Genomic DNA, 26,664 nt, shown 5'->3' with positions numbered 1-26,664 from the left:
TATTAACTGTGTGATCTCTTTTTTAGGAGATTTTTATGAAGATTGACTACTATCTGTCTGACCAGATAACTTCTTGAGATTTCTTTCATCTCTATGATTAGAAAATCTCTTCCAATTAATCTTTTGTATCTGAAGCAAATATCTTTTTTCAAACTTCCCATTTATCTACTGGGAAAGCTGATTTATCTAGATTGACTCTAGCAATAGTACCTTATTGCAGTAGTATTTTAGCTTTTCTAAAAATTTTCTGCTTACTTCACTCTTATTTTCCTCTTTGGGCTAACAGAAGCTAGGAGGGAGGGATCTGGGCTGTTCTGACCTCTCTTCACAGGGATTCTCCTCCTCATGGGAAGAGGTTGGGGAGATGCTGGGCTTCTGGAGGGATGCAAGAGCTGTCTGGGGAGCCCTGGCCAGGAGCTGTGGCCTCATTTTTCAGCCCCACCCCTTGACCCCAACTGGCTCATTCCCAGGCCCCGAGCAATAGCATGACTTGTCCTGGAGCATCACAGAGCAGAGAAGGGGACTGATTAATCACCTAGTCAGCCTGGCACACTTAGCTGGATCTCTCTTCAGTCATAGCCTAGTGAATCAGGGGTTGAATTTTGAAATCTTGGCTCCCCCAGCCCATCTTTATAGAGCAGTTCCTTCTTTCTGGAGAGGAGAGGAAGGTTGCCATTGGAGGCATTTTCTGCTTCCTGGACACCTGTCCTTCTGCGGACTGCTTCTGCTGCTAGCTGCCTTCCCTTCTGCCTCACATGACCCAGGACTGGCTTCACACGTTTGCCTGGATGACTCGGGTAAAGAAGTGGCAGGGCAGTAGCCCACAGAAGGGCGAGAGTGCTGGCCTCAAGGGCAGGGGAGGGATGCCAGCTCCTAATATCGGTGTGCCTGGCACCAGTGTTCTTCCCAGAATCTGCTCCCGAGGCCCAGCTCTGCCAGCACGAGGCTGCTGTGTTTGGAAATACAAAATTCTGATTTAATTCTGGCAACAATAGTTCTTTTTTCTTGATTTTGCTTAGATTAGTATCCTGATCCCCTCTGTTCCTTTGATTGTGGAGATCTGGCCTTCTGTGAAAGTTATCAACATGACAAGATGGTAAGGAGAGTTGATTGTATTTGCCATGGCCCTGAAGTAAAAAATTGCCAGTTCTATCTAATAACCTCCGCCTCTACTTCCTCTTCTTTATCACATCATGTTTCTAATCTGAAGACTCAACTTTAGTTCCTGGACCAATCTGGAGCCAAGATGGACAGTATCTTAACAGCTTCAGCCTCAGTCAGTGGAGTCCAGGTTACCTGGAGTCAAGACAGGTGACCCCCCGGATGCCCATGGTGCCAGCTGAGTCCCAGCTCTCCCATGTCCCTACCTGGTGCCCTGGTTTCTAGCTGCATGTTCACAGTGCTGGGCCTTGGGAACTGACCTTGGGAAGATTGTTGGTGCCAAGTAGGATGTCATTTGCTCCTATGGCACTTGCGTCCTGGCTTGTTCTTGCCATCTCTCTCCTGGGACGGTAGATTCCTGGCCTGAGCTTGGAGACCTGCTGCTTACCAATACTACTTGCCTGTTTAACTCCTCCTGAATGTTGTTTACTCCATACTCTCTTTTGGTATTTTTCCTGTGGGTGACAAAGAATGATGGAATGAAAGGGCAGGTTTGATCCCAGACAGACTCAGTTCTAATGCCAGCCCTGGCACTTCCTACTTGTGTGATCTTGAGTAAGTTTCTCTCTGAGGCTCAGTTTTTCCATCTGTAAAATGGGGGTACTAATTCCTATCTTACAAGTTAATGATGATTATATCATATACTGTATGTAAAATGCCTAGCACATTTACATGTCCTTAGGAGGAACTTACATCTGATTCCTTTCCTTTCTCTGCTTGGTGTCTTAATCATGACTGAAATTGCCATGCCCTTTGTACACAAGGAAGCACTTTCCTTGTTTGACTGTGCCATGTTACAGGCTTTTTTAGTTAGTCACTTTCTCCAGTCTTTGTTTATCTGTGTTAGTAGGTCTTAGGCCAGCTCTTTTTCCTGACTGCCCTGGGTTTCATGGGAGGGGATTATGCAATTGGACAAAGGGAGCAAAATCCAGGAAGGGAGCATTTTAATTGCTCTCACTCTTGTTCCATTTTGCTAGCTGTTCCTGTGATTAAAATTGGCCTGTATTTATTTACCTGTAGAATGGGCTACGTGGTTCTGCACGCAGGCTTATGAGATAAGGTACCAATCTTTGGAATCTGTCGCCTTCTGGCTTCCAACTTGTTTAGCTTAACAGTGAAAATAACATTTGTTGTTGTTAAATTGGTCCCTAGTGGCCATCTTCTGCTTCCACTCTGTAGCTACCAAGTAGCTGGGCATGAATCAGCAGAGTTGAAAATACTTTAACCAGAAACACTTGGACCTGGCACTAGAGTTGTATTGCCTGGACCAAGGCAGAGGTTAGTCAGCCAACTGACAGGGCACAGGGCTAGAGTATGCTTTATGGAGGGCCTGAGAGCAAATCCTGGATGCAAGTTCAGTATCTAAGACAATTAAGGAGGTTATAAATTGTGCATTATTTTGCCTTGCATCTCAAAATCTGAATGTCATTTGAAATGCATTTCATTATGTGCTCTAGTGTTGATGAACTGGATCCAGTTTGCAACATCTGTTGGGTTGACTTGATGGTTATTGTAAGTTGCAGGGAGTGTTCAAAAGCCTGTTTTACAAGTGTCATAAAGTGAATGGAAAATATTTTCTATAATTTTAAATAGCAGAACCCCAGAAGCCTTTGATCATACTGAAAGAGCCCATGGTCAGTTCAAATCTACCTGTGTTTCTGTTCATTATGTTGTGGCCCTCTGAAATAGTCAGTTTTAATTAGACTGCAGAAAGAATTGATTTTCAGTGACAGATTAATGCCTAACTTGGAATAGGCAAAGGCATGGATATAGAAAGAAGACATAAATGAAATAAATGCAGGATAACTTCTAAAACTACTCCAGTGAAGGAGTTTAAGTAAGGGACCGCTACTTCTTTACACTTAATAATGCAATGTATATGAAGTGACTAGATTGAGTACTGATTCTCTCCTGGCTTCCTCTTTCCTCCCCATCTGGAAGCAAAAAGCACATTTGTAAATTAAGACATTGAGTCAGTGACACAGTTCTCATCCATCAGAATCACTGAGCTTTGCTTGGACCCTGTGTTCTAACACAGGGCTCAGCACAGTGGGCCATGGCTGGTTTTTGTGTAATCTCAGGAGCTAAGAATGGTTTTTATGTTTTGGAAGGGTTGTAAGAGAAAACAAAAATGAGTATTCGGCATAGCTTGCAAGGCCTAAAATATTCACCTTTTTTTTTTTACAGAAAAGGTTTGTCAACCCGTTTTAATATAAGATCTTTCTCTTTATGAGCTTAAATTGGACTTTCTAAACTATCCCTCTGGGAAGCTCAGCACAGAGCAAGAGTGGAAAAGGTGTGGGCTTCCAAGCTGAATGGGCCTGGTTCTGCATCTTGTCTGTGTGGCTTCTACCTGAGAACCTCAGGAGAAGTTACTTTATTTCTCTAAAGCCTCAGCTTCTTCAGGGTTTCACGGTTGTGACTCTGTTCCTTGCACTTATAGGATCATAGCAAATGATAATTCTTGATCATTTGTAAAGCCTGTCAAGAGCTGTAGAAGGATTGCCACAGGCTCATCTGCAAATGGGCAAAGAGGATATGCTGGGCACTTGGTTGGCACTGAGCAGGCCTCATCTTACCACTTCAATCCCAGAGCAGGTTCCCCTGGGCCCTGGTACTGCTGTGGTTCCTCCGGAGCTGGCCCTTGCTTCAGACCTTGATGAGGACACTTTTTTCTAGCTCACTGTGCTGATGCTTTCAGGGCTCCTCAGCTGCCCGAAGATAGTCGTGTCTTCGAGGGTAAGTACTGGGCACTTAATCCAAATACATGTGAACATGTGCACCTTTGATTTGATGCCAAGAACTACGCTTTCTCCCCTCTCCTCTTCTTCCTTAAAGACAGTGTGTGCATTAACAGGGTCAAAAAGAATTTGATCCTTCTTAATTGTCCCTTTCCTAAGTTGTCACTGTGATTTCCAAGTGACTTCAGGCAAGGGATTTAAACTGTTGTTTCTTTTTCTTTCTAAATAAAGCAAAATAGACAACATCTCCGCTTTATACCAGGAGGACTCAGAAGCATGTGTTCTGGGGTGAGAGCACCTGGGCTGAAGTTGTGGGTATGGTTTTAGAAAAAGTCTCCTTTACACGTGCTGTTTTGAAATGGTTGGGGCTGAGAGGTTCTCCAGCTTTGTAGTTATGCACTGCTTAATTTTCCAAGGGAAAGTTTGACAGATTGTTCCTATGGAGCCCCACACTCAACCTATGAGATTCTGAGCAGTGTGTGCAAAGACCGGGCTGTTCTCCTCTTCCTGGAAGGGGAGGGCTGCGGGGCCAGCCTGGCCTTACAGCAGGGCTTGCTGTGTGACCTCAGCAACGGGGCTGCTTGCCAGGATGTCTAACACTGAGTACAGGGAGCAAGTGCTGAATTAGGGCTCTGCGCCTCTGAGCACATGGCTGCATTTAGCAGCAAGTGAAGAAACCCAAATGTGATCAGGTCCTTGCCAACCTTGTAAGAAAGTAGATGATGTTTATAATGCCTCTTATTCATGTAACATTTCCCCATTAAGGATAGAAGGCTTTATTAAGATATTACTTACGTATTCTGTGAGGATATTTCTTTTGTCTCCCTATGTATTATCAATAAATAGTTTTTTTGTTATTGTTGTTTAAGGGCCAAATGGCTCTTCTGAACTGGCCTGAGAAACCCAAGTTTTCTGGATGTGAAAATCAATTTTATATACTTAATGCCATTGAACTGTATAATTAAAAATAGTTGAGAGCAAATTTCATGTTATGTATGTTTTATCACTTTAAAAAATCTATTTTAAATTATCAAAATTTATTTTTATTTTTTTAAAGATTTTTATTTATCTGTCAGAGAGAGAGAGAGAGAGAGAGAGCACAGCAGGGGGAGTGGCGTGGCAGAGGGAGAAGCAGGCTCTGACTGAGCAGGGAGCCCCGTGCAGCACTTGATCTCAGGACACTGGGATCATGACCTGAGCCGAAGGCAGACGCTTAACCGACTGAGCCACCCAGGAATCCCTCAAAATTTAGTTTGAAAGAAATTATTAAATAGCAGTTATCTCTTGGTATTTTTTCTTCGGCTTTTTTTTCTTTTACATTTTCCAAGTTTCTTATTGTTGTTTTTCAATAATATACATTGAAGTGGGTTTTTTTAGCACTGTTCTACGAATACTAACAAGTACTCCTTATCTCCTCATACTTTTTAAAATTAATTAATTTAAAGATTTATTTATTTATTTTAGAGAGTGTGAGAGCTTGCGAGTGCAAGCAGGGGGAAGGGCAGGGGGAGAGGGAAAGGGAGAGAGAATCTCAAGCAGACTCCACACTGAGGGCGGAGCCCATGCGGGGCTCGATCTCATGACCCTGGATCATGACCTGAGCTGAAATCAAGAGTGGGACGCTTAATCGACTGTGACATCAGGCGCCCCTCTCCTCATACTTCTAGAGCAAATTTAGCCCATTGGTTTAGCTTCATGCATACATTTAAGACAAATGTTTATTTTGAAATTCAAAAATATTTTTCTTTAATAATCCCTGTCTGAGAGATTCAGAAGTGAAGGGAATGATTTTGATTCATTGGAACTATCTGCACACAGTGTATATCTCCTTTTGCTAGAAAGCAATAATTTTTGAAAACTTGACATGCAGATCTCTACATTTGAAACAAAGTGGGGCCGTAGTTTAGTTTACACATTTGGGAAACTTTGTTTATAGATACATAGAAAAGGATTTGTCATTTAAAAACAGCAACTGGCAAGATATATTAACTTGCTTAGACCAAAGAGAGTTAAATAAGGAAATATTTGGAAGGAATAGGGGAGGATGGGAAGTTAGCTCACAACCTTCTATCAGGAAGTTGCCCCTTTTCTCCTACCTAATGTCTCATTGCTCCCCCTCCTCTTTGGATCTGTGTCTTCATGCCTGTCTGGGGCCTGGTGGGGTCTGAGGAATAGATCTGCCTCCGAGTAGGTTCAGCCCAGAGCCCAGGGCAGGGCAGATGACACAGAGTGATTGAGAGGTGCTGCCCCCATGACTGCCCCACACGTGGCTTCTCTGCCTTTCTTCTCGTTTCTGCACAGTCACATTTTGTCCATCCTTAGGACCTGGCTCAAATGTTCTCCCATGAGGCTATTTCTAATTCTTCCACTCCAACATAGGTGCTCTCTGCTTTCTGTCAGTTGTCTGAGCACCACTTCTTCCAAACCCTTTTGCAGAGCAGCAGATCGATGTTCATTGAAAATAGCACTGGTCCAACAAGTCTGGGATTCCCTGCATGGCAGAACTGCCTCTTGTAGAGTCCTGGGTGCTCATTTGCATAGTAAATGTTCTGAGAAACCTGTTTAATCCAGTGTTTAAAAAAAAAAAACAACAAACGAAAAACCAGGAAATTTTGATTACAGAACTTTTCCAGGAACAATCATTGACATTTTGAGGAAGGTCCGAGTGGTCCATAGTTGGTGCTTAGTAATAAGTATTCTCCCAACGAATAAGTGTCCTCATAATATAATATTTAATATTCTACCATTAGAAATTATTCCCAGGGGCTGTGCAGGGAGCAGCAGATTTCTGGGATATACAGTTACAAAGAGAAGGGGAAGGGTGAAGAATGCAGAGAGGGAGCTTTGCTAAAATAAGCAAACATTTTACATTTTGCCTAGGGCAGGGCTCTGAATGAGGATTCACATTCGATCCAGTGGACAGATATGGGAGCAATGAAAGGTTATAAATGTTTTGGGTCCTTTTTTTTTCTAGGAAGTTTAGTGTGCTTAACCATATGCCAAAAACTGAAAGGAAGAGAAATCCTAAATATAAACACTACTCCTCAGTTACTGAGAAGTCATCTTTCTCTCCTCTGTTTTTTTGCATTCTCACAAAGATACAGAATACATATGGTCTGGCCTTTTGCATAGAGCCCCCAATTTTGCTTTCAACTCAGGAAGAGATAGAGGAAAGAGGATAAGTTTAAAAATACCTGGATTTCAATTAAACTGATTCTTCCTTCTTAGGAGTAAAAGTGTGAGGGCTAAGGAGAAAGGAGTGAATTCTATGTATGTATGTGTGTGATATATCTACGATCAACAGCAATTTCATTTTTAGGTGAAACCCATAGACCTCAGATTGGGGCTTTAAATATTTGTGAGTACAGTGAGAATTGTTTGTTATATTTCATTTCCGTGAAAAACAGAACGTTTTATGAAATGGGAAAGGAAATTCGTTTTCCTTCGAAGATGTAAATCCAGCCTAAGAGGAAAATGCAGTTGAAATGTGAAATTTATGAAAAGCAAAGAAAGTATGTTTTTTAACCCAACAAATTACAGACTCTGTAAAGATAAACTATCTTTGATTTGTTGTGGGGAGAGGGAGAAGAGAATATTAAAAATTTCCCAAGATTCCTGACCACCACCGCCGCGCCGTCGTGTGTGCTGCTTGGCCGAGGGGCCGGGCCTGTGCTTTCTCCTTCTTCCTCCCTGCCTCCCATTGCAGGCAGGATCCGTCTCCCGCTGCCGCTGGGACCTCGTGTCATCGCCCGCCCTGAGCACGATGCCCCCCCAAAAGGGAGGTGATGGAATTAAACCACCCCCAATCATTGGAAGATTTGGAACCTCCTTGAAAATTGGTATTGTTGGATTGCCAAATGTTAGGAAATCTACCTTCTTCAGTGTATTAACCAATAGTCAGGCTTCAGCAAAAACTTCCCATTCTGCACTATTGATCCTAATGAGAGCAGAGTACCTGTGCCAGATGAAAGGTTTGACTTTCTTTGCCAGTACCACAAACCAGCAAGCAAAATTCCTGCCTTTCTAAATGTAGTGGATATTGCTGGCCTTGTGAAAGGAGCTCACAATGGTCAAGGCTTGGGAAATGCCTTTTTATCTCATATCAGTGCCTGTGATGGAATCTTTCATCTAACATGTGCTTTTGAAGATGATGATATCACGCATGTTGAAGGAAGTGTAGATCCTATTCGAGATACAGAAATAATACACGAAGAACTTCAACTTAAAGATGAGGAAATGATTGGGCCCATTATAGATAAACTAGAAAAAGTGGCTGTGAGAGGAGGAGATAAAAAATTAAAACCTGAATATGATATAATGTGCAAAGTCAAATCCTGGGTTATAGATCAGAAGAAACCTGTTCGTTTCTATCATAATTGGAACGACAAAGAGATTGAAGTGTTGAATAAACACTTATTTTTGACTTCAAAACCAATAGTCTACTTGGTTAATCTTTCTGAAAAAGACTACATTAGAAAGAAAAACAGATGGTTGATAAAAATTAAAGAGTGGGTGGACAAGTATGACCCAGGTGCCTTGGTCATTCCTTTTAGTGGGGCCTTGGAACTCAAGTTGCAAGAATTGAGTGCTGAAGAGAGACAGAAGTATCTGAAAGCAAACATGACACAAAGCGCTTTGCCAAAGATCGTTAAGGCTGGGTTTGCAGCACTCCAACTAGAATACTTTTTCACTGCAGGCCCAGAAGAAGTACGTGCATGGACCACCAGGAAAGGAACGAAGGCTCCTCAAGCTGCAGGAAAGATTCACACAGATTTTGAAAAAGGATTCATTATGGCTGAAGTAATGAAATATGAAGATTTTTAAGAGGAAGGTTCTGAAAATGCAGTCAAGGCTGCTGGAAAGTATAGACAACAAGGCAGAAATTATATTGTTGAAGATGGAGATATTATCTTCTTCAAATTTAATACACCTCAGCAACCGAAGAAGTAATACATTTTAGTTATTGTTCAGATAAATGTACAACTTCCAAAAATGGATATGATTTTTTTAAATCAACATTTCTGAAAACTGAGGGGAAAATAAAGTTGGGGAATGGGAATCTTCTAAAAACAGAATTATTTTTGTTTTAAAATTAAAATACTGTGTACCGCCAATGAAATGCAAGTTCACTGAATGTGAACAGCTTTGCTTTTCACGTGATTAAGACCCTACTCCAAATTGTAGATGCTTTTCGGGAACCTAAATATTACTCTCATGATACTTCATTAATCTCCATCATGTATTCCAAGCCTGACACATTTGACAGTGAGGACAATGTGGTTTACTCCTTTTTGAATCTACAGATAATTCATGTTTTACAGTACTCCGGATGTCTACAGTCAATAAAACATTTGACAAAAAAAAATTTTTTTTCCCAAGATTCCTTTATTTTGTATTGAGTTCTTTTCCATGTGATATTTATCTATACTGGAGGAAAACCCAGGGCTCTGTCTAGCTTTGGATGAGATATAGGGGCAAATCTAGAAAACTATACTGAGAGATGTTATATTCATGCTACTTCTGTATTCCTGAATAAGGGGGCAGCAAGGCATACTCTTCATCCTCAGTGAGGCCTCCATCATTAGATATGGGAGCTTGTATGGCCTCACTCCTGATTTTTGTCTTAGGATTGCAATGGGAAGCTTGGATACATGGTTATTCCACAGCTAAGATCTCCTTCCTTCCATTTTCCATTCTGTTATGTCTGAGTCTTTCTTTCTTTCTTTTTTTTCCCCCAAGTTTTTATTTATTTATTTAAGTAATCTTTACACCCCAAGACCAAGAGTCACATACTCTTCTACTGTGCCAGACAGGCACCCCATGTCTGAGTCTTTCTTATTGGTAACTATTGACTAGAACAATGGTCAGTCTTTTTAGTACTTAGAATAACTGCAGATTAGAAATTCCTGTTGGTGCCATTGGCATAGAGAAGAAGGTGAAAAAGAAATATAAGAAAGTGGTAGAAAAGAAGAAAAGTTATGAAGAGAAAAATAGGAGGAGAGAAAGAGAATAAAAAGGAAGCTGTAAATGTGAGTTGGATCTACCAGTCATTTCTTGATCTCACACCTGCATGGGCACCTTCAATCTGTGAGCTGTGAGGATATATCTGAAGTGGAAGGGCTCCCAATCGCAGTGGCAGAATGGAATATAAGATTATATGCCCCCCCCCCCAAAAAAAGATTATGTGCCAGACTAAGGAGTTTGAAGAGTCATTGAAGGTCTTTGGACAAGTGAATGTTATAATAAATTTGAAGCACTGATTGCTGTCAGAGGTTGATGGGTGAAGTGGATGAGAAGAGGGGCAAGATTTGTTAAGATGTGAGGTGAGGAAAGTTTGAACTCACCAACACCTAGAGCAGTGGTGTTGGTGAGTAGACAGGAGGGGATGGCTATGAAGACAAGAAATTCTAAGATGGAGGTGACAGTAATTGGATGTGTATGATAGCCAGACATCTGGATTTTTACATAGCACATGTTTACAAATATCTGTCTTCAAAATGTAGAAATGTTTAACAAATCCCAATATTTTAATATTCAAACTATTTTTTCTTTAATTGCTTTGCTTTCGTGGTGGCACTTTTCTTTTTCTTCCAGTTTTGTAGATCATTTCCTGATTTTGTCTCCATAAGTAAAGATTTCAGTACTTTAATGGCTGAAGGAGACAGAGAGGCAGAGGTGACTAAAGATCCGCGTCTTAGGAGCTGAGAGAGCTGTGGTACCATTGATGAAGACAGAGAAGTTGAGAACGGGAGCTGGTTTGGTTGTGGGGTGAGGGTGGTTTGGAAGGGGGTAAGTTCAGTTTTGGACATATTTAGATTGAGGAGACAGTTGACCAGATAAGGATCTGTTACTGGCTATAACCTGAATGGATTGTGGGGACAGGGACTGGAAGTAGAGATCTGAGAATCAATTATGTGGAGCTGTTGGTTAAAACTGTGGAATGCAGTCTGTTTATCAAGGGATAGTTAGCAGATGGAGGAAAAAGGATAATTTAAAGAGAGGTAGAATTGTAGTATGAGAGAACCAGAAATGCACAAGTCAGGGAAGCTCAAGGAGGAAAGACTTTGAAGAAAAAGTTTAAAATTGCCAGGTGCTGCAAAGATATCAAAGTGAACTCAGCACACCAGGTTTGTCAAGAAGTTTGGAAATCTTTAAGAGCAGTATCAAACACAAAGGAAAGGTTATGGAGCGAAGACAAAACTGCAGCTTAAGAAAGGTTGGTGGTGAAGTTGAGACCAATATAACCTTAAGGAGAATAGGACATGTTTTGTATGAAATTAGTGCCTTACTCAAGATTGCGCAGACCGTGTATTTGTTTGAAAGCCTTTGTCTAGTATTTGCGACACAGTTCTAGTAAACTGAAATGCCTTTGATCTGATGTCCAGCTGAGTTATTGAGTCACTGCCCTACATTTCTTTCAGTTCCTTACCCCATTTTAGTAGCATTCCTAGTACACCAAAATACTGACTAATCAATTGACAGTTTTTTAAATTCTGAAAAATAATATAGCCCACAGAAAAATGTAGCAGTTATCCTATTAAAAATCTGATTCTCCTTATCTTTCAACTGCCATTGGTCTTTTCAGCCCGCTTTTCTTCTGCCATCATTTTGTGGTATCTTCTGATATGTTTTGGGATAAGCAAAAGCAAGCCTTCCTTTGTTTTACTTGTGCATGGTAACTTCTAACTTCTGTTAGCCCTGTCTCTTTTTGTGTGCTGCCAGAAATCTTGCCTTGATATTTATAATTTGGTCAAAAGTGATGGATATATAGCTGTTTAACTACCTGGGTGGCAAAGTTGAACAGTAGATGAAAAGAAATTCAGGAGTATAAACTGAGTATCCTTATTATGGTAGAAGGTAGTGCTGAGTCTGAAGTGATATTGTGAGTCCAAGACTACTAACCCTGTCTTTAGTAAGTTTGACTTCAGGCAAATTGCTTAATATCAGTTGGCCTAAATTTTTTCTTTTACATCATAACACAAACATTTTTAAAATTAAAACACATTTTTGTAAGGTATGCTGAGATATGTGGATTAGTGATATTACATAGTCTCACTGAATATAGCATAAGAAACTGAGTAGTTCAAGTCATAAGAATCACTTGGTGGAGGTCTAGACTGTACATTTAAGTTTTCATTCAGATTCCAGCATTGTTGAAGGCAAGACGTTTTGGCTTTCCAAAATTCACTTCCCATTATCATTGAACGTGTAGTAGGGAAGGCCATATGACAGATACAGTCATAGGGACAGGAGCAGTTAACATTTGCTGAACATTTATTTTGCCATATATTGATCATTCCTTCAACAAATACTTATTGATCACCTACTATGTGTCAGGTGGTATTCTGGGTGCTGGGGATATAATAATGAAAAAATTCTTGCCCTCTTGGAGCTTACGTTTTAGAAAAAGTAACTAACTGGTAGTAAACAAAATAAGTTTCACTGCCTAACATACTGTAAATTTTAGGAATTACTTTTGTTAGTTGTCTTTCTTTATCTACTAGCATGTAAGATCCATGAGGGAAGGTAGATTAGCCTGGAGAGCTAGATTGACACCATTATTATTTTTTTAAATGGACCTTAGGTATATAGAATTAGATTGATCATAATCTTTGCTTCTGACAAACTGCATCATTGGTCATTTTATTGTTAGTTTTTTTATGTACTAATAATGTAAGGAATACCTGTGAACCTATCACCAATGCCAAGAACTAGAACATTGACACTAATTTTGATCTATTAGGTAGGTTCTATTTGTGTGTTATTTTGAAGGACTTTTTCTCTCATTATTATTAAAAAAAAATTTAATTCCAGTATAGCTAACACAGAGTCTTATATTAGCTTCAGGTGTACCATGTAGTGATTCAACAATTCTATACGTTACTTGGTGCTCATCATGATAAGTGTATTCTTAATCCCCTTCACCTGTTTCACCTATCCCCCCCCCCCCCCCCCACCCATCTCCTCTCTGTTAACTCTCAGTTTGTTAAGAGTCTGCTTCTTGGGGCACCTGGGTGGCTCAGTCATTAAGTGTCTGCCTTCAGCTCAGGTCATGATCCCAGGGTCCTGGATGGAGCCCCACATCAGGCTCCCTTCTCCGTGGGAAGCCTGCTTCTCCCTCTCCCACTCCCCCTGCTTGTGTTCCCTCTCTCGCTGTGTCTCTCTCTGTCAAATAAATACATTAAAAAAAAAAAATCTTTAAAAAAAAAAAGAGTTTGCTTCTTGGTTTCTCTCTTTTTTAGATTTATTTATTTATTAGAGAGAGAGAGAATGCATGAGTGAGCAGCAGGAGGGGCAGAGTGAGAGGGAAAGGGAGAGTACTCAAGCAGACTCCCTGCAGAGCACGGAGCCCAGTGCAGGGCTGGATCCCAGGACCCCAAGATCATGACCTGAGCCGAAATCAAGAGTTGGCCACTTGACTGACTGAGCCACTCAGGTGCCCCTGGTTTGTCTCTTTTTGTTTGTTTTGTTTCTTAAATTCCACATATGAGTGAAATCATATGGTATTTGTCTTTCTCTGAGTTATTTTACTTAGCATTATACCCTCTAGATCCACCAATGTTGTTGCAAATGGCAAAATTTCATTCTTTTTTATGGCTGAGTAATATTCCAATATGTATATACCACATCTTCTTTATCCATTCATCTGTTGATGGACACTTGGGTGCTTCCATAATCTGGCTATTGTAAATAATGCTGCAATAAACATAGGGGTGCATATATCTCTTTGAGTTAGTATTTTCATATTCTTTGGGTAAATACTCAGTAGTGGAATTACTGGATCATATGGTAATTAATTTTTAATTTTTTGAGGAACCTCCATACTGTTTTCTACAGTGGCTGCATCAGTTTGCATTGTTTCATGAGAGTTCCTTTTTTTCCACATCCTCGCCAACACTTGTTTCTTGTGTTTTTGATTTTAGCCATTCTGACAGGTATTGCATTTCCTGATAATGAGTGATGTTGAGCATCATTTCATGTGTCTGTTAGCCACCTGTATGTTGAAGTGACTTTTCTTAAAGCAGGCAGTGGGGACAATATGGAGTCCAGAGAGGAGGTGCGCAGGGAATGAAGTGAGGTGACCAGGTCAAGGTGAAGGATGATGAGGCATAACCTGAGCAGTGACAGTGGAATGAAGAACTGCATGGGGTTGGATTTAAGAGAAAATGCATTATTGCACTGCTATTGTGGCACAGAGTTATTATTCACTAACTGTTCACACGTGTTTAGATAAGGTGCATGATGATGAAATCACCCTTGGTTTTATTTGCTTTCTTTCTTTTTTTTTTTTTTTAAAGATTTTATTTATTTATTTATTTGACACAGAGAGACACAGCGAGAGAGGGAACACAAGCAGGGGGAGGGGAGAGGGAGAAGCAGGCTTCCCGCCGAGCAGGGAGCCCGATGCGGGGCTCGATCCCAGGACCCCGAGATCATGACCTGAGCCGAAGGCAGACGCTTAACGACTGAGCCACCCAGGCGCCCTGGTTTTATTTGCTTTCATACTTTCAACATCTAGTGCTACAAAGTTAGAGAGTCTCAAAATTTTTATATGAGATTTAAATTTTTATTATAAGATATTTAAGACATAAAAAGATATGCAAAAGGTATAAAATTTAAGGCATTAGACTCCCATATTCATACTTCCTAGTGTAAGAAATTAAATATATTAGCCCCTGTATTCTGCTCCTTGATTTTATTTCTCTTTTCAACCTCAGTAGTAACTTCACTATTTAAATTGGCTGTGTATCATTCTTTTAAAAAAACAAACCCAAAACTATATATGTTTGTATCTCTAAGAAATTTATGGTATCACTTTGTATGGTCTTAAACTTTGTATGTATGGTATTCTGCTGTATATATTTTTTTGCAGCTCTATTTAGCTGAGTTATTTATGAGATTCATTCATGTTGATGCAGGTAGCATTAGTTCACTCCTTTTCACTGCTGCTCATTGTGTGGCTCTATCATGATTCATTTATCTCTTTTCCTGTTAACGGACATTTCAATGTTTTCTATGTTTTGGTACTATAAACAATGTTGCTATGTAAATTTTTGTACATGTTTCTTTTTGTACACATATAAGAGGTTTTTTTTTTTAAAGATTTTATTTATTTGAGAGAGAGAGAGAGAGCGAGAGTGAGCGTGAGCAGGAGGAGGGGCAGAGGGAGAGGGAGAAGGACGAGCAGACTCCCCGCTGAGCAGGGAGCCTGACGCAGGGCTCCATCCCAGGACTCTGAGATCATGACCTGAGCCGAAGTCAGACGCTTAACCGACTGAGCCACCTAGGTGCCCCTGTACATGTATGAGAGTTTTTAGGATATATTTGTAGGAGTGGAATTGCTAGGTGGTAGGATATGCACACTTTATACTTTACTAGATATTACTAAATTGTTCTCCAAATGGGTTGTACCAATCTACACTTTCATCAGTGTGCGTTGCAGAGAGTGTTCTTGAACTTGACAGGTGGGAAGTGAGCCTGTATTTTGTAGACTAGTGCTAGTATAGACAGGGGCAAGGCAGTACTTGATGTAGGAGAACCACCTTCCAAAGTACACACTTTTCCTCCCTCTGTTTCTATCTTGGTTTTGACCCAGTGGTGTGTATGTGTTCTTGGTACTGGGAACTGGGAACTTTAATTATAAAAAGTCCTTACTTGGTGAGCCTTACTTGCTCTTTGAGAACCTTCAAGTTGGTTGATTTAATGCTTATACCATCTCTAAAGCTATTATAACCCCTCATTTTAATTTGTTTTGTTTATTGTTGAATTTGCCCAATTCGAATCATTTGTTTTTTCTTTATTTCTGCAGTTAAAAAATGGAAATATATTAGGATTCTTACCTCCAGTGTTATTGTCATATACTGTCTGAAACAGTGGATTGCAGTTTTATATGTAACCTTAAAATTTTTTTTTGCTTAGCTGGCATTTTAAAGATAGGATTTTTTTTTTTTTTAAGTAAGCTGTACCCCCAGCATGGGGCTTGAACTCACGACCCTGAGATCAGGAGTCACATGCTCTACCGACTAAGCCAGCCAGGTGCCCCTAGATAAGAATGTTTTAATATAATAAAACTATAATAGATAATTAGATTTCTTTGGTAAATTTTAGTTTAAAACAGTACAGCTAAGAGTCCTGGAAGAGATACAGGATTCAGCCTTGTCAACTCTGCTAGGTTAGTTAAGTCTCATTCCTTTGCTTTCCAGCTCCCCAAATTTTGTTGTTATTGTCTTTTCATTATATTTGTGGGGTTCTTTCTTTATTTTGAATCCCATTACATTCTAGTAGGATTTTGAGAGAGTACAAAACTAAATATGAATTCAGCAGGCCTTCTTTTAATGGTAGTGGTATTATTATTTATGGAGCCCTTACTATGTGTTAGGTACTGCTCTAAATATATTACCTATGTAATTGTATTTAACTCTCTTGATAGCTTTAGGAGTAAAGAGGCAAAGGTGGAATCAGAACTGACATTTTCTGGTGGCCAAGACTGTGTTCTTCCCACCATGCCACATAGCCTTTAGGCTTTTTATTATAATTTGAAAAAGATTTATAATACAGTGTGTATGTGTTTATTTTTTGTACTTTTTTTTTTTTTGTAAGAGTGTTAATTATATGCTATTTAAGATTTTGGAGAAATCACCCAACACAATTGTCATTCTTTTAAAAATCTTTTCATTTTAGCTTTTCTTTACAAAAGCTGACCTCTTGGCAGATCATCAAATGAGATATTCTTTATATGAAGAAATTAGTGTTCTTTTAATGAACATAATGAAGTATTTCCAGGATTCTTGGATCTAAAAGACTCAGAACTCTTATCATTTAAATAAACTAAAATAATTCTTATCTTCTCTGTTAGTAATTGCTTTTTGTTACAGGACATCTGCCATGATTAGGGTCCTTTCAAAGGAAAAATTTCCTAGGGATATTTTATATCTATTAGATATTTTATATCTATTTCATATCTATCTACACACATATGTGTGTGTGTATATGTATATATATATGTGTGTGTATATATATATGTATATATATATATAAAATCTATGGATATGTTTATGTATAACAAGAGTGTTTCTGGGTCCAAAAATTTTGGTTTGTGAATTTAGTATTTAATGCTTTAGGTTCCTCAGGTTCCTTAAAAGTCTCTCTTTTTAAAAAATTGCCTACTTGTTTTCCATAAGTAAACTTCATTCCTAACTTTATTTATTTATTTATTTAAGATTTATTTATTTATTTGAGGGGGAGGGGCAGAGGAGAGAGATTCTTAAGCAGACTCCATGTGGAGCCCATTGTGGGGCTTGATCTCACCACCTGAGATCACGATCTGAGCCGAAACCAAGAGTTGGATGCTTAACTGACTGAGCTACCCAGGCGGCCCCCTTCCTAACTTTATTGATCATAATGATAGTAATTACCTATGAGCAATATAGACTGGAAGGCATATTTCAATTTGAAATGTGGTCAAATAGAAATTACCTGAGTGCAAGTGATAATTTATGTAGTCCCACAATGGTGAAAATGTTTTAGTAGTAATGAAAGCTAACATGCACCAGATCTAACAATGTTGAAATGGCTGGGCTGTCCATAGATACTCTGCTACAATTATTGAACAAATAGCTGAAGTATATATTATGTTTAAGACACTATCCCAGGCCTATAGTGCATAAAATTGAATGCAAAATTGAGAAAAGTTGAATTAGAATATCTAAAAGGAAGAATATTCAACAAAGGACTGTGTTTAAGAAAAAGAACATGATTTCATTCTTTTTTATGGCTGAGTAATATTCCATTCTCTCTCTCTCCTTATATATATATATATATGTATGGAGAGAGTAATATTCCATTCTCTCTCTCTCCTTATATACACACACACACACACACACACCACATCTTCTTTATCCATTCATCAGTTGATGGACATTTGGGCTCTTTCCATAATTTGACTATTGTTGATAGTGCTGCTGTAAACATTGGGGTGCATGTACCCCTTGAATCAGTTTTTTTGTATCCTTTGGGTAAATACTTAGTAGTGGAATTGCTGGATCGTAGGGTAGTTCTATTTTTAACTTTTTGAAGAACTTCCATACTGTTTTCCAGAGTGGCTGTACCAGTTTTCATTCCCACCAACAGTACAAGACAGTTCCCCTTTCTCTGCATCCTCACCAACATCTGTTGTTCCTGTGTTGTTTTTAGCCATTCTGACTGGTGTGAGGTGGTATCTCATTGTAGTTTTGATTTGTATTTCCCTGATGATGAGTGATGTTGAGCATCTTTTCATGTGTCTGTTAGCCATGTGTATGTCTTCTTTGGAAAAATGTCTATTCATGTCTTCTGCCCATTTCTTAACTGGATTATTTGTTTTTTGGGTGTTGAGTTTGATAAGTTCTCTATATATTTTGGATACTAACCCTTTATCAGATATGTCATTTGCAAGTATCTTCTCCCATTCCATAAGTTGCCTTTTAGTTTTGTTGATTGTTTCTTTTGCTATGCAGAAGATTTTATCTTGATGAAGTCCCAGTAGTTTATTTTTGCTTTTGTTTCCCTTGCCTCAGGAGACATATCTGTAAGAAGTTGCTATGGCTGATGTCCAAGGGGTTACTGTCTGTGTTCTCCTCTACGATTTTGATGGTTTTCTGTCTCACATTTAGGTCTTTCATCCATTTTGAATTTATTTTTGTGTGTGGTGCAAGAAAGTGGTCCAATTTCATTCTTTGGCATGTTGCAATGATGTCAATGGAGGTAGGAGTACTATGCTACATGAAATCAGTCAGTCAGAGCAAGACAAATACCATATGATTTCACTCATATGTGGAATTTAAGAAACAAAACGAATGAACATGGGGGGAAGAAAAAAGAGAGGCAAAGCAAGAAACAGACTCTTTTTTTTTTCTTTAAGATTTTATTTATTTATTTGTCAGAGAGAGAGAGAGAGAGAGAGAGAGAGCACAAGCAGGGGGAGGGGCAGAAGGAGAAGCAGGCGTCCCACTGAGCAAGGAGCCCGATGTGGGACTCAATCTCAGGATCATGACCTGAGCTGAAGGCGGATGCTTAACTGACTGAGCCACCCAGGTGTCCCATAAGAAACAGACTCTTAACTATGGAGAACAAACTGAGGGTTACTGGAGAGCAGATGGGTGGGGGGATGGATTAATTGGGTGCTGGGTATTAAGTAGGGCACTAGTTGTAATGAGCACTGGGTGTTGTATGTAAGTGGTAAATCACTTAAATTCTGCACCTGAAACTAATATTATACTGTATGTTAACTAATAGGAATTTAAATAAAAATTTAGAGGAAAAAGAGAACATGAGCTCAAAAGGGGAAAACATACACACAAAAACTATGAGATAAAAGGAATATGAAAAGTGAATTTTAGAAGACAAAGAAAGTAAAAAAAAAGTCACTACTCATAAGATTGAAACTATCTTCTGTTATCTCAAGAGAAACAAAAAGCCCGATTTACATAAATTAGTATGCATCATTTGTACAAGCTCTGTATGCCTGGAAGGTTGCCAGCATCGCCTTTGGTGAGACAAAGTTCAGGGGAGTTCTAATTTACAAGAAACCAGTTGATGTTGTTTTCTGTTCTTTATCTAGTTGTTTACTGCCTTTGATTTTTCTTAATGCTCTTCTTGATTACAGATGGCTAGAGTAGTGAGGGAGTTTTAAAAAATGGTTAATGTATCATATATTAATAGGAAATAAGACTCTTAATCTGTTGTGCAAATGTATAAATGATTATACTTTTGATCTTCATATATAATGATTCATCTTTCTAATGTTCATCATTCATTTTCTATATTTATAAAATCATTGTTAGTATAGATATGACCAGAGGTAAAAGTATACAATAATACTAAATAACTGCTACCATTTTTTCAATATTTACTATGTGTGAGGTACTCTGTTAAGTACTTTTTATATATTAGTGTATTTAATTTTCACAAGAACCCTATGAGGTCGGCATACTAGTACTCCTCATTTATAGATGATGGAAGTGAGGCACAGAGAAGTTAAATAATTTAAGTTCCTATAGCTTCGAAGCCTGGGATTTAAATCCCAGTAGCCCTGACAACAGTGCTATTCAGCATAGATGACCAGGCTGATTTAATCTGAAGTTGGTTTCTTTGAATTACTGTGGACATAATATCCAGAGACTAGAAGAACTCTTGCTTTTAATATGCATTTCATCTCTAGACATAAAGTTCTCATTGAATTTTCAAAAACAGTTATTTATGAGTGCTTGTTAAACTACTGAATCATAAAGTTGGTGGTATTTTGAATGCATGTTTTAGCATTGTTAGTGTGTGGTTAGGGGAGGGAGTTCTTATGAGGGAAAGGTCATGGGCTGGAATCCTGTGGGTGTCTGTGAGCTTGCTCAGTCTGTGTGGTCAAAGTCTGTCCTTTTAACCCTAGCTGCCCATCTGACAAGAGTGGGCATTTAGGCATCATGGGCGTCAGATGTGAGAATGTGGATAGATCAGCACACCTCCATCACTAGGATGATGGCCACAAATCCAAGCTCTGTCACTGAAGGCCTCAGTGGAAAAAAAAATTGTATACACTAGTCAGTCCTCCCTTATCTGTGGTTTTGCTTTCTGAGGTTTCACTTACCTTGTCAGGATTTCATTGTTTTCAGACATGACCTCACTGTAGGTAAAAGTAATAGTCTTGCCTCTGAGATTAGTCTTATGATAGACATAGAGATGTATTGGCATTTAGGTGTTTCAACCTTAATTGTTGAAAGAATATGAACTGCAGCTTGGGCTTTCATGTGGATTTTGATCTATGACTCAGACTCTGGGTTGGGGTCTTTTTTTTTTTTTTTAATTTTTTTTTAAGGATTTTATTTATTTATTTAACAGAGAGAGAGAGAGCCAGAGAGCATAAGCTGGGGGAATGGCAGAGGCAGAGGGAGAAGCAGGCTCCCCACTGAGCAGGGAGCCTGATGTGGGGCTCCATCCCGGGACCCTGGGATCATGACCTGAGCTGAAGGCAGACGCTTCACCAACTGAGCCCCTGGCTTGGGATCTTTGTTAGACCCTGGCTTAATGATGCCATTTGCTTTAGTATTTTCATTATACTTTTAAATATCATCAGAAGCCATTAGAACAATTGGTAAACTGAGTATAGTAAATGAAATGTTTTTTGAAATTAATGGAGATGTATTGATAGTGACAAAAAAAAGTCACACTTGAGTATTGAGTATTATAGAGCTTCTTTGGCAATTTTACATATTAATTGCTAAAAATGTATCAGCACGTTTTACGTGATTATGCTTACCAGGTACAGATGAATCCCCTCCCTGGTAGAATCATTATGCGAAGTCTATTTAGATTTTTTTCATCTTTATGTCTCTTAAAGTTCATTTTTAAAGATAATGTGATCTTGGAGTAGAGAGTGAAGCAAATGGTGAAAATGTTATTTCCTGATACTACTCAGCCTAGTTTTTCTCATTAAAAAGTACTGTCTTTAAAAGAAAATATGTATTTACAATGCTCATTGAAGCCAGTTTATTGGATAATGGCAACAATCCTTGGATCAAAAACAGCAATGCAAAATTGGACTTAGTTTTATCTCAGGAATTTTTATTAGATCCCCTGTACAGAATTATCAGCTATAAATAGAGATCCACTAATTTGATGAAGAGGCTCTAGGTCTACAGATAATTGAACAAATATATCATGGTTTAAAAAAACTCTCACACGAGATGACAGTAATAGTGAATAGGGCAGAAGAAAGAAAAGAAGTAGGAAAGAAAAGGAAAAGAAAATATAAAGGAACAATGATGGATTTGTGTGCAACAAAATGCGGTTCCAATACCGACCTACTTAACACGCTTTCTCACTGGGAGGCCATTGTTCTTTCTCAAACTCTTTTTGCTTGGCTGCTTTCCCTCCCCATTTAGAAGGAGGACAGTCGCCCTCCCTCCTCCTCTGGTCCTTTGACCAGAGACTAATGTTGCTGAGGTTGTTGGGGGATGTAATGGAATTTTGCATCTGCAAATGTGATCAGCCTCTGCAAGGGCTAGCTTCCAGCAGAAATCTTGTTATCCTCTGAGATATATTTTTACTGGCTGATTAAAAAAAAAAAAAACTCTTAATCTTTAAAGAGACTTCTTTAGATAGATAAGTAATATTCCTTTTTGTTCTTCTCTCTTTCCCCTTTCTAGGGCTATGCATGCCTTGATGTATAAAATGCCTACTGGGAAAATGTTTTGGTATAAGGTGTGTGCTCATGTGTGCATATGCATGTATTTTAAATTCCAAGGGTAGGACTGGCAGAACTGGGAAAAGTGTGCAAATACTCTAATATCCAGAAAGACTTCTTTTAAAGAAGACACTTGGAGAGGTAGGACAGAAAGTATCAAAGTATATGGCCAAATCACAGTGCCTGACAAAGGCATAGTTATTAGACTGTTCTCACACAGGCCTCTGTGCTCCATCCAGTTGACTGATGACTTAATGTCATTAGTGTAGGTTAATGTATGTAGAAACCATGTGGGTTAGTGGGTTAGTGCTTCTTGATGCTATGTAAGTACGGTGCTTAACCATCTTTAGAAATGGCAACTGTTAAGTACTTTTAGCTATGATTAGCAGATTTAAGCTACTTTAGCCACACACGTATGTATTCCATGCCTTGCTTGATCATATTTGCCAAACCCTAAATCACGACACATGATGTAGTTAGGGAGATATTTGTGGGGATAGTGCAACAAAGTATTTAGAATTGGGACTATCCCATAGAATTTGTATATTCACCATGCATTCAGCAAGTACTCATTGAATGCTTGCTGTATGCCAGGCATTTTTATGGATGCTGGGGATGCAGTAGTGACAAAATAAGAGAAATCCCTTATGTTCTAGAGGGGCAAGATAGACAATATATAGCTAAATAAGTGAAAAAAAAAAAGAGTAGGTTAAATAGTGATGGGTACTAGGGAGAAAACAAAGTATAGAAAGGGGTTAGCAAGTGTTGCTGGGGTGGGCAGGGATTGCAGTTTATGATAACGAGTGGGACACAGGGTCATGGGCCACTTATGTGTTCTGCCCAACCACAGCTCTTGAGTCTCCTGTATTCTTCCGTTAGATTTCATAACCTGCTCTGACCTCAAGGAAGGAGAACCTTTCAACATAGATAGGTAGAACCACTAAAAACTAAACCAAAGCACAACAGTCCAAACACCTTTTATTTATAATAGATTACCAAAATACCCAGATACCCTGAGAGAGATGCACAATTTAAAAAACACAAAAAACCATGCTCTCAGTTGAAACGTTTGTGTCTGCATCTGTGTACCTCCAATAGGACTGTCGTTCTTAGCCTAGTTAAGGAGACCAGTTGTTAGAAGGAAGCGGTAATTCCGGGGCAGGGAAGTCACACAGCGAGAACATGATACACGTTGTCATTTACTGGCCCAAGGAAGAGCAAGTGGTAGAAGACTCTGGTCTCCTCAGCATTCCAGAACACGCTCTGCACTGGCTGCCTACCTCTGCACATGTTGCTTCCCCTACCAGATAGATGGGTTTCTTTGACCTGGAATGCCCTCCCTCCTTGTTTTGTTATTCAAAACCCCACCCATCTCCTGGAAGGTAGGGACCCAGCCCTTTATCTCTGTATCCTAACAGTGCCTGTGGTATCTGGCACCAGTAAGTGGCTCATAAATGTGTGACCTATGAACAGGTGAATGGAACAAAATTGGGGAGCACATCTGGCAGTTGCCTACCTCACTTTTCAGTCCACAACTAGCTGGTAGAAGCAGCTTTTCCAGGCTATGCCCCATCTCTGATTTGTCTTGAACCCTCCTTCCTATCACATTCCTCTAATTAAAACAAAGCAAAACAGGTTGAGGAGGCTACCAGACAACTCGCTCGACTACCAGAGAGGGAGGCTCTTCTGCTTTTGTAGCTCTAAGTACATCAGATAGAGTTTACTGCTTTTCCATCCACCTTTTAAAAGAAATGGCTGATTTTCCCTTATTGGGGGCCTTCTGTTCCCTTCTTGCTTCACTAACTCTGTTCACATCCTGCAGGTAGACAGGCTGGCACAGGATTTCATTTGTAGCCTGTCAGCTGGCAGAGATACGGTTGAGCATTAAGAGGGGCTTGGGAGGTCGGGTTAGTAAGGGAACACAGCTTTGGTTTATCAGGGGGTGGGAAGTGCGAGATGAATCCACAGATACTTTCCAGTTCATTAAAGAGGGCAAAAAATCTCAAGCTTTGGTCTCATTGGCATACCTTTCCTGGCCTGTTCCTCAACACATTGGTTGTCCTTCACACATGCTGCACCAGCTGCTTCCCAGCCCTGGGAAACTCAAGTGGATTGGCCTGTCACATAAACAGGACTGAAATCCTTAGGGCAGTGGAGAAAACCAAAGAATTTCAAAAGCCTGGCATGATGAATCTTGGCTCTATGAGCTGACCTTGCTCTCTGTTTAGGCATTTCTTTGAGTACAGTGGTTTTAATTTAAAAACAAAATGCTGGGTTTTCTTTTGTCATCATCATCATTCTCTTCCTCATCCTTTTGGTCATTGTCATAGCTGCTATTTATTGAATGTCAACTCTGAGCCAGCTGTGGTCTTTATGCTTTATGTGGATTAACTCATTTAATCTCCCAATAACCTTCCCAAGAAAAGATTGACCCTGAGCTTTAAACAGTAATCTAGTACTAGATCAGAAAGAAACAGCATATAAATTTTCCTTTGGAGGCATTAGTTTGAGGTAGGGTAAAGCTATGAAGGGAAATCATTTATAAACTATTTCCTGGGAATGAGAGTACTTTATATTATTCCCACCCTACTCTAAAAGTTTAATATTTAGTTTTCTAAATGGATTAGAGAGGTTTGGGTTCACAAAGAGAAACAAGTCAATCATCATTACACTTTGTTGCTCTGAAAATAAATTTTCATTTATTGCTGAATTTTTTTGGTCTCAAGATTATTTAAGATTGATAGGTCAGATTCTATCCTCAGTCTATAGTTGCACATTCTGCAGTGGGGAAAATTAAGACCTAAAAATTGTACTCAAAGCTTTTTTTTTCCTGGTGAATCTTGATATTATAATTTCTCATGAAATTTCAAAACTAAATACTTTAAAAATATCCTTAAGTCTGCTACTTGTAAGTGTGCATAAGATTACAGCAGTAGTAGATTTAAGAGTATTTAAGAACTATTTAAAGAAGCTTTCTAATTGCCCACTTTAGCACAGATTATAAATCAACAAAACATTTTCCAAATTCCTGTTCTATGCCAGGAACTATGTTGGGTGTTGGGGATAGAATTCAGTTGAACGGTACCAGCTATGGCCTCCACCTACCTTGGACAGCACCCAAGAGGGTTTAATATTGGACACATTGGAATGCACTTTTTAAAACATGTTTCATATCTTGCCAGGGAGAACCCAGGTTTTTCATTACTGGGCATGTGATTAAAAAATCAACCTATGTGTGGTCTGAATTAACTTTTTAATAACAATCAGTGATGAGTTAGGGGCAAGGGGGTATTAGGTGTGGTCTGAATATGAGTTGATGGCAATTGAAGCTTTGCTCATTTATATTTTCTTTTTGTCAGCAATCCTTTGTGATGCTTAGTATCATTCTGTAATTTGAGTGGAATTAAGCTTAAACTGTTCAGAATTATATAACTAATATCATTCTGTAATTTGAGTGAAATTAAGCTTAAACTGTTCAGAATTATATAACTAAGACATTATGTTTCAAATACTATTTGAAGTTAATCTCAGCCAGCTAACTTGACCTCTGCTACACAAAGACTGGTGCAGAGAGGATGAGAGGCAGGTGGCTAGGCTCCCGTGCATTGCTAGTTCATGGGACTGATTTAGTGTTTTGTGTTTTTCCCCCTAGGCTACCTTCTAGAGCCAGACAGGCTGTTTGTGAGAAGCTAGGATCTGTGTGAAGCAATGAACAGAGGCATAAGAAATCTAGATTTGAATCCCAGCTCCCTCTTATTTACCACCTATGTTATCTTAATGAAGCTTAAGCTTTCTGAAGTTTGGTTTTCTTATCAGCAAAATGGATATAATAGTACTTACTTGCAGGTTGTTGTGAAGATTAAATCCGAAGCACCTAGCACAATGCCTGACATGTTTCAGGCCAGCGCTGGCAGTCTCTCTTCAACTCCTAGTGATTTCTATCTGGGGAATGGTGCTGGGGCAGATACCGTGGATTGTTCCAAAGTAATATTTATGTAGTTAATGATAGTTTTATATTGTTCTGTAACTAGTTCTTAAACTGATTGCAGTTTGGAAGATAGTGTTTTCATTATAAATCAGATGTACATCTATATTTACTTATTGTACACCTTTTTATACAGCAAGCTTTTTGGAATATTAGAAGTATAAAGATGAATAAGACTACATTTTATTCAAAGAATTCACAGTGTATGAAGAAAGGGGATGCAAAGTTAACTAACCAGAGTACAAGGTGGAGAAATGTTTTACTCTGAATGGGTACACAGCTGTGGATTATGGGGATGGAGGAGAATAATCTGAACTCTGCCTGGTAGGATGGTGGAACTCAGGCCAGGCAGTGCTTTCCAGAGATATCATTGAAGTGGGTCGTGAGATATAATGGAGTTCTGAGAGACACAGAAGGGGTGTGGAAGGGCATTCCAGCAAGAGGGGATAGCCTGAGAGAGGCATGGAATGCTGGCCAGGGGACTCAGGAGCCTTCTGCTGTAGTTCTGTTCTTGTAGCTCTCTGGCAAGAAGATGTGTGCCTTTGAGCAAGTCATTTACCCTAATT

General features: G+C 39.2%; 2 protein-coding genes across 2 annotated transcripts in view; both read left to right on the top strand.

Moving 5' to 3' along the window:
• The window catches only part of PPM1L (protein phosphatase, Mg2+/Mn2+ dependent 1L), a 295,870-nt gene that overhangs the window by 48,150 nt on the left and 221,056 nt on the right, over nucleotides 1-26,664 (top strand). The gene's annotated exons all lie outside the window — the stretch shown is intronic.
• On the top strand, nucleotides 5,487-12,749 carry LOC116634103 (obg-like ATPase 1). The gene is given in 2 exon segments (XM_032407312.1): nucleotides 5,487-7,810; nucleotides 7,813-12,749. Coding segments are annotated over 2 exon segments (1,185 nt in total). The 5' UTR covers nucleotides 5,487-7,665; the 3' UTR covers nucleotides 8,853-12,749.

The sequence above is a fragment of the Phoca vitulina genome, unplaced genomic scaffold (assembly GCF_004348235.1).
Source record: "Phoca vitulina isolate PV1807 unplaced genomic scaffold, GSC_HSeal_1.0 scaffold8, whole genome shotgun sequence".
Taxonomy (NCBI): Eukaryota; Metazoa; Chordata; class Mammalia; order Carnivora; family Phocidae; genus Phoca; species Phoca vitulina.
This window is presented reverse-complemented; position numbering and strand designations above follow the sequence as displayed.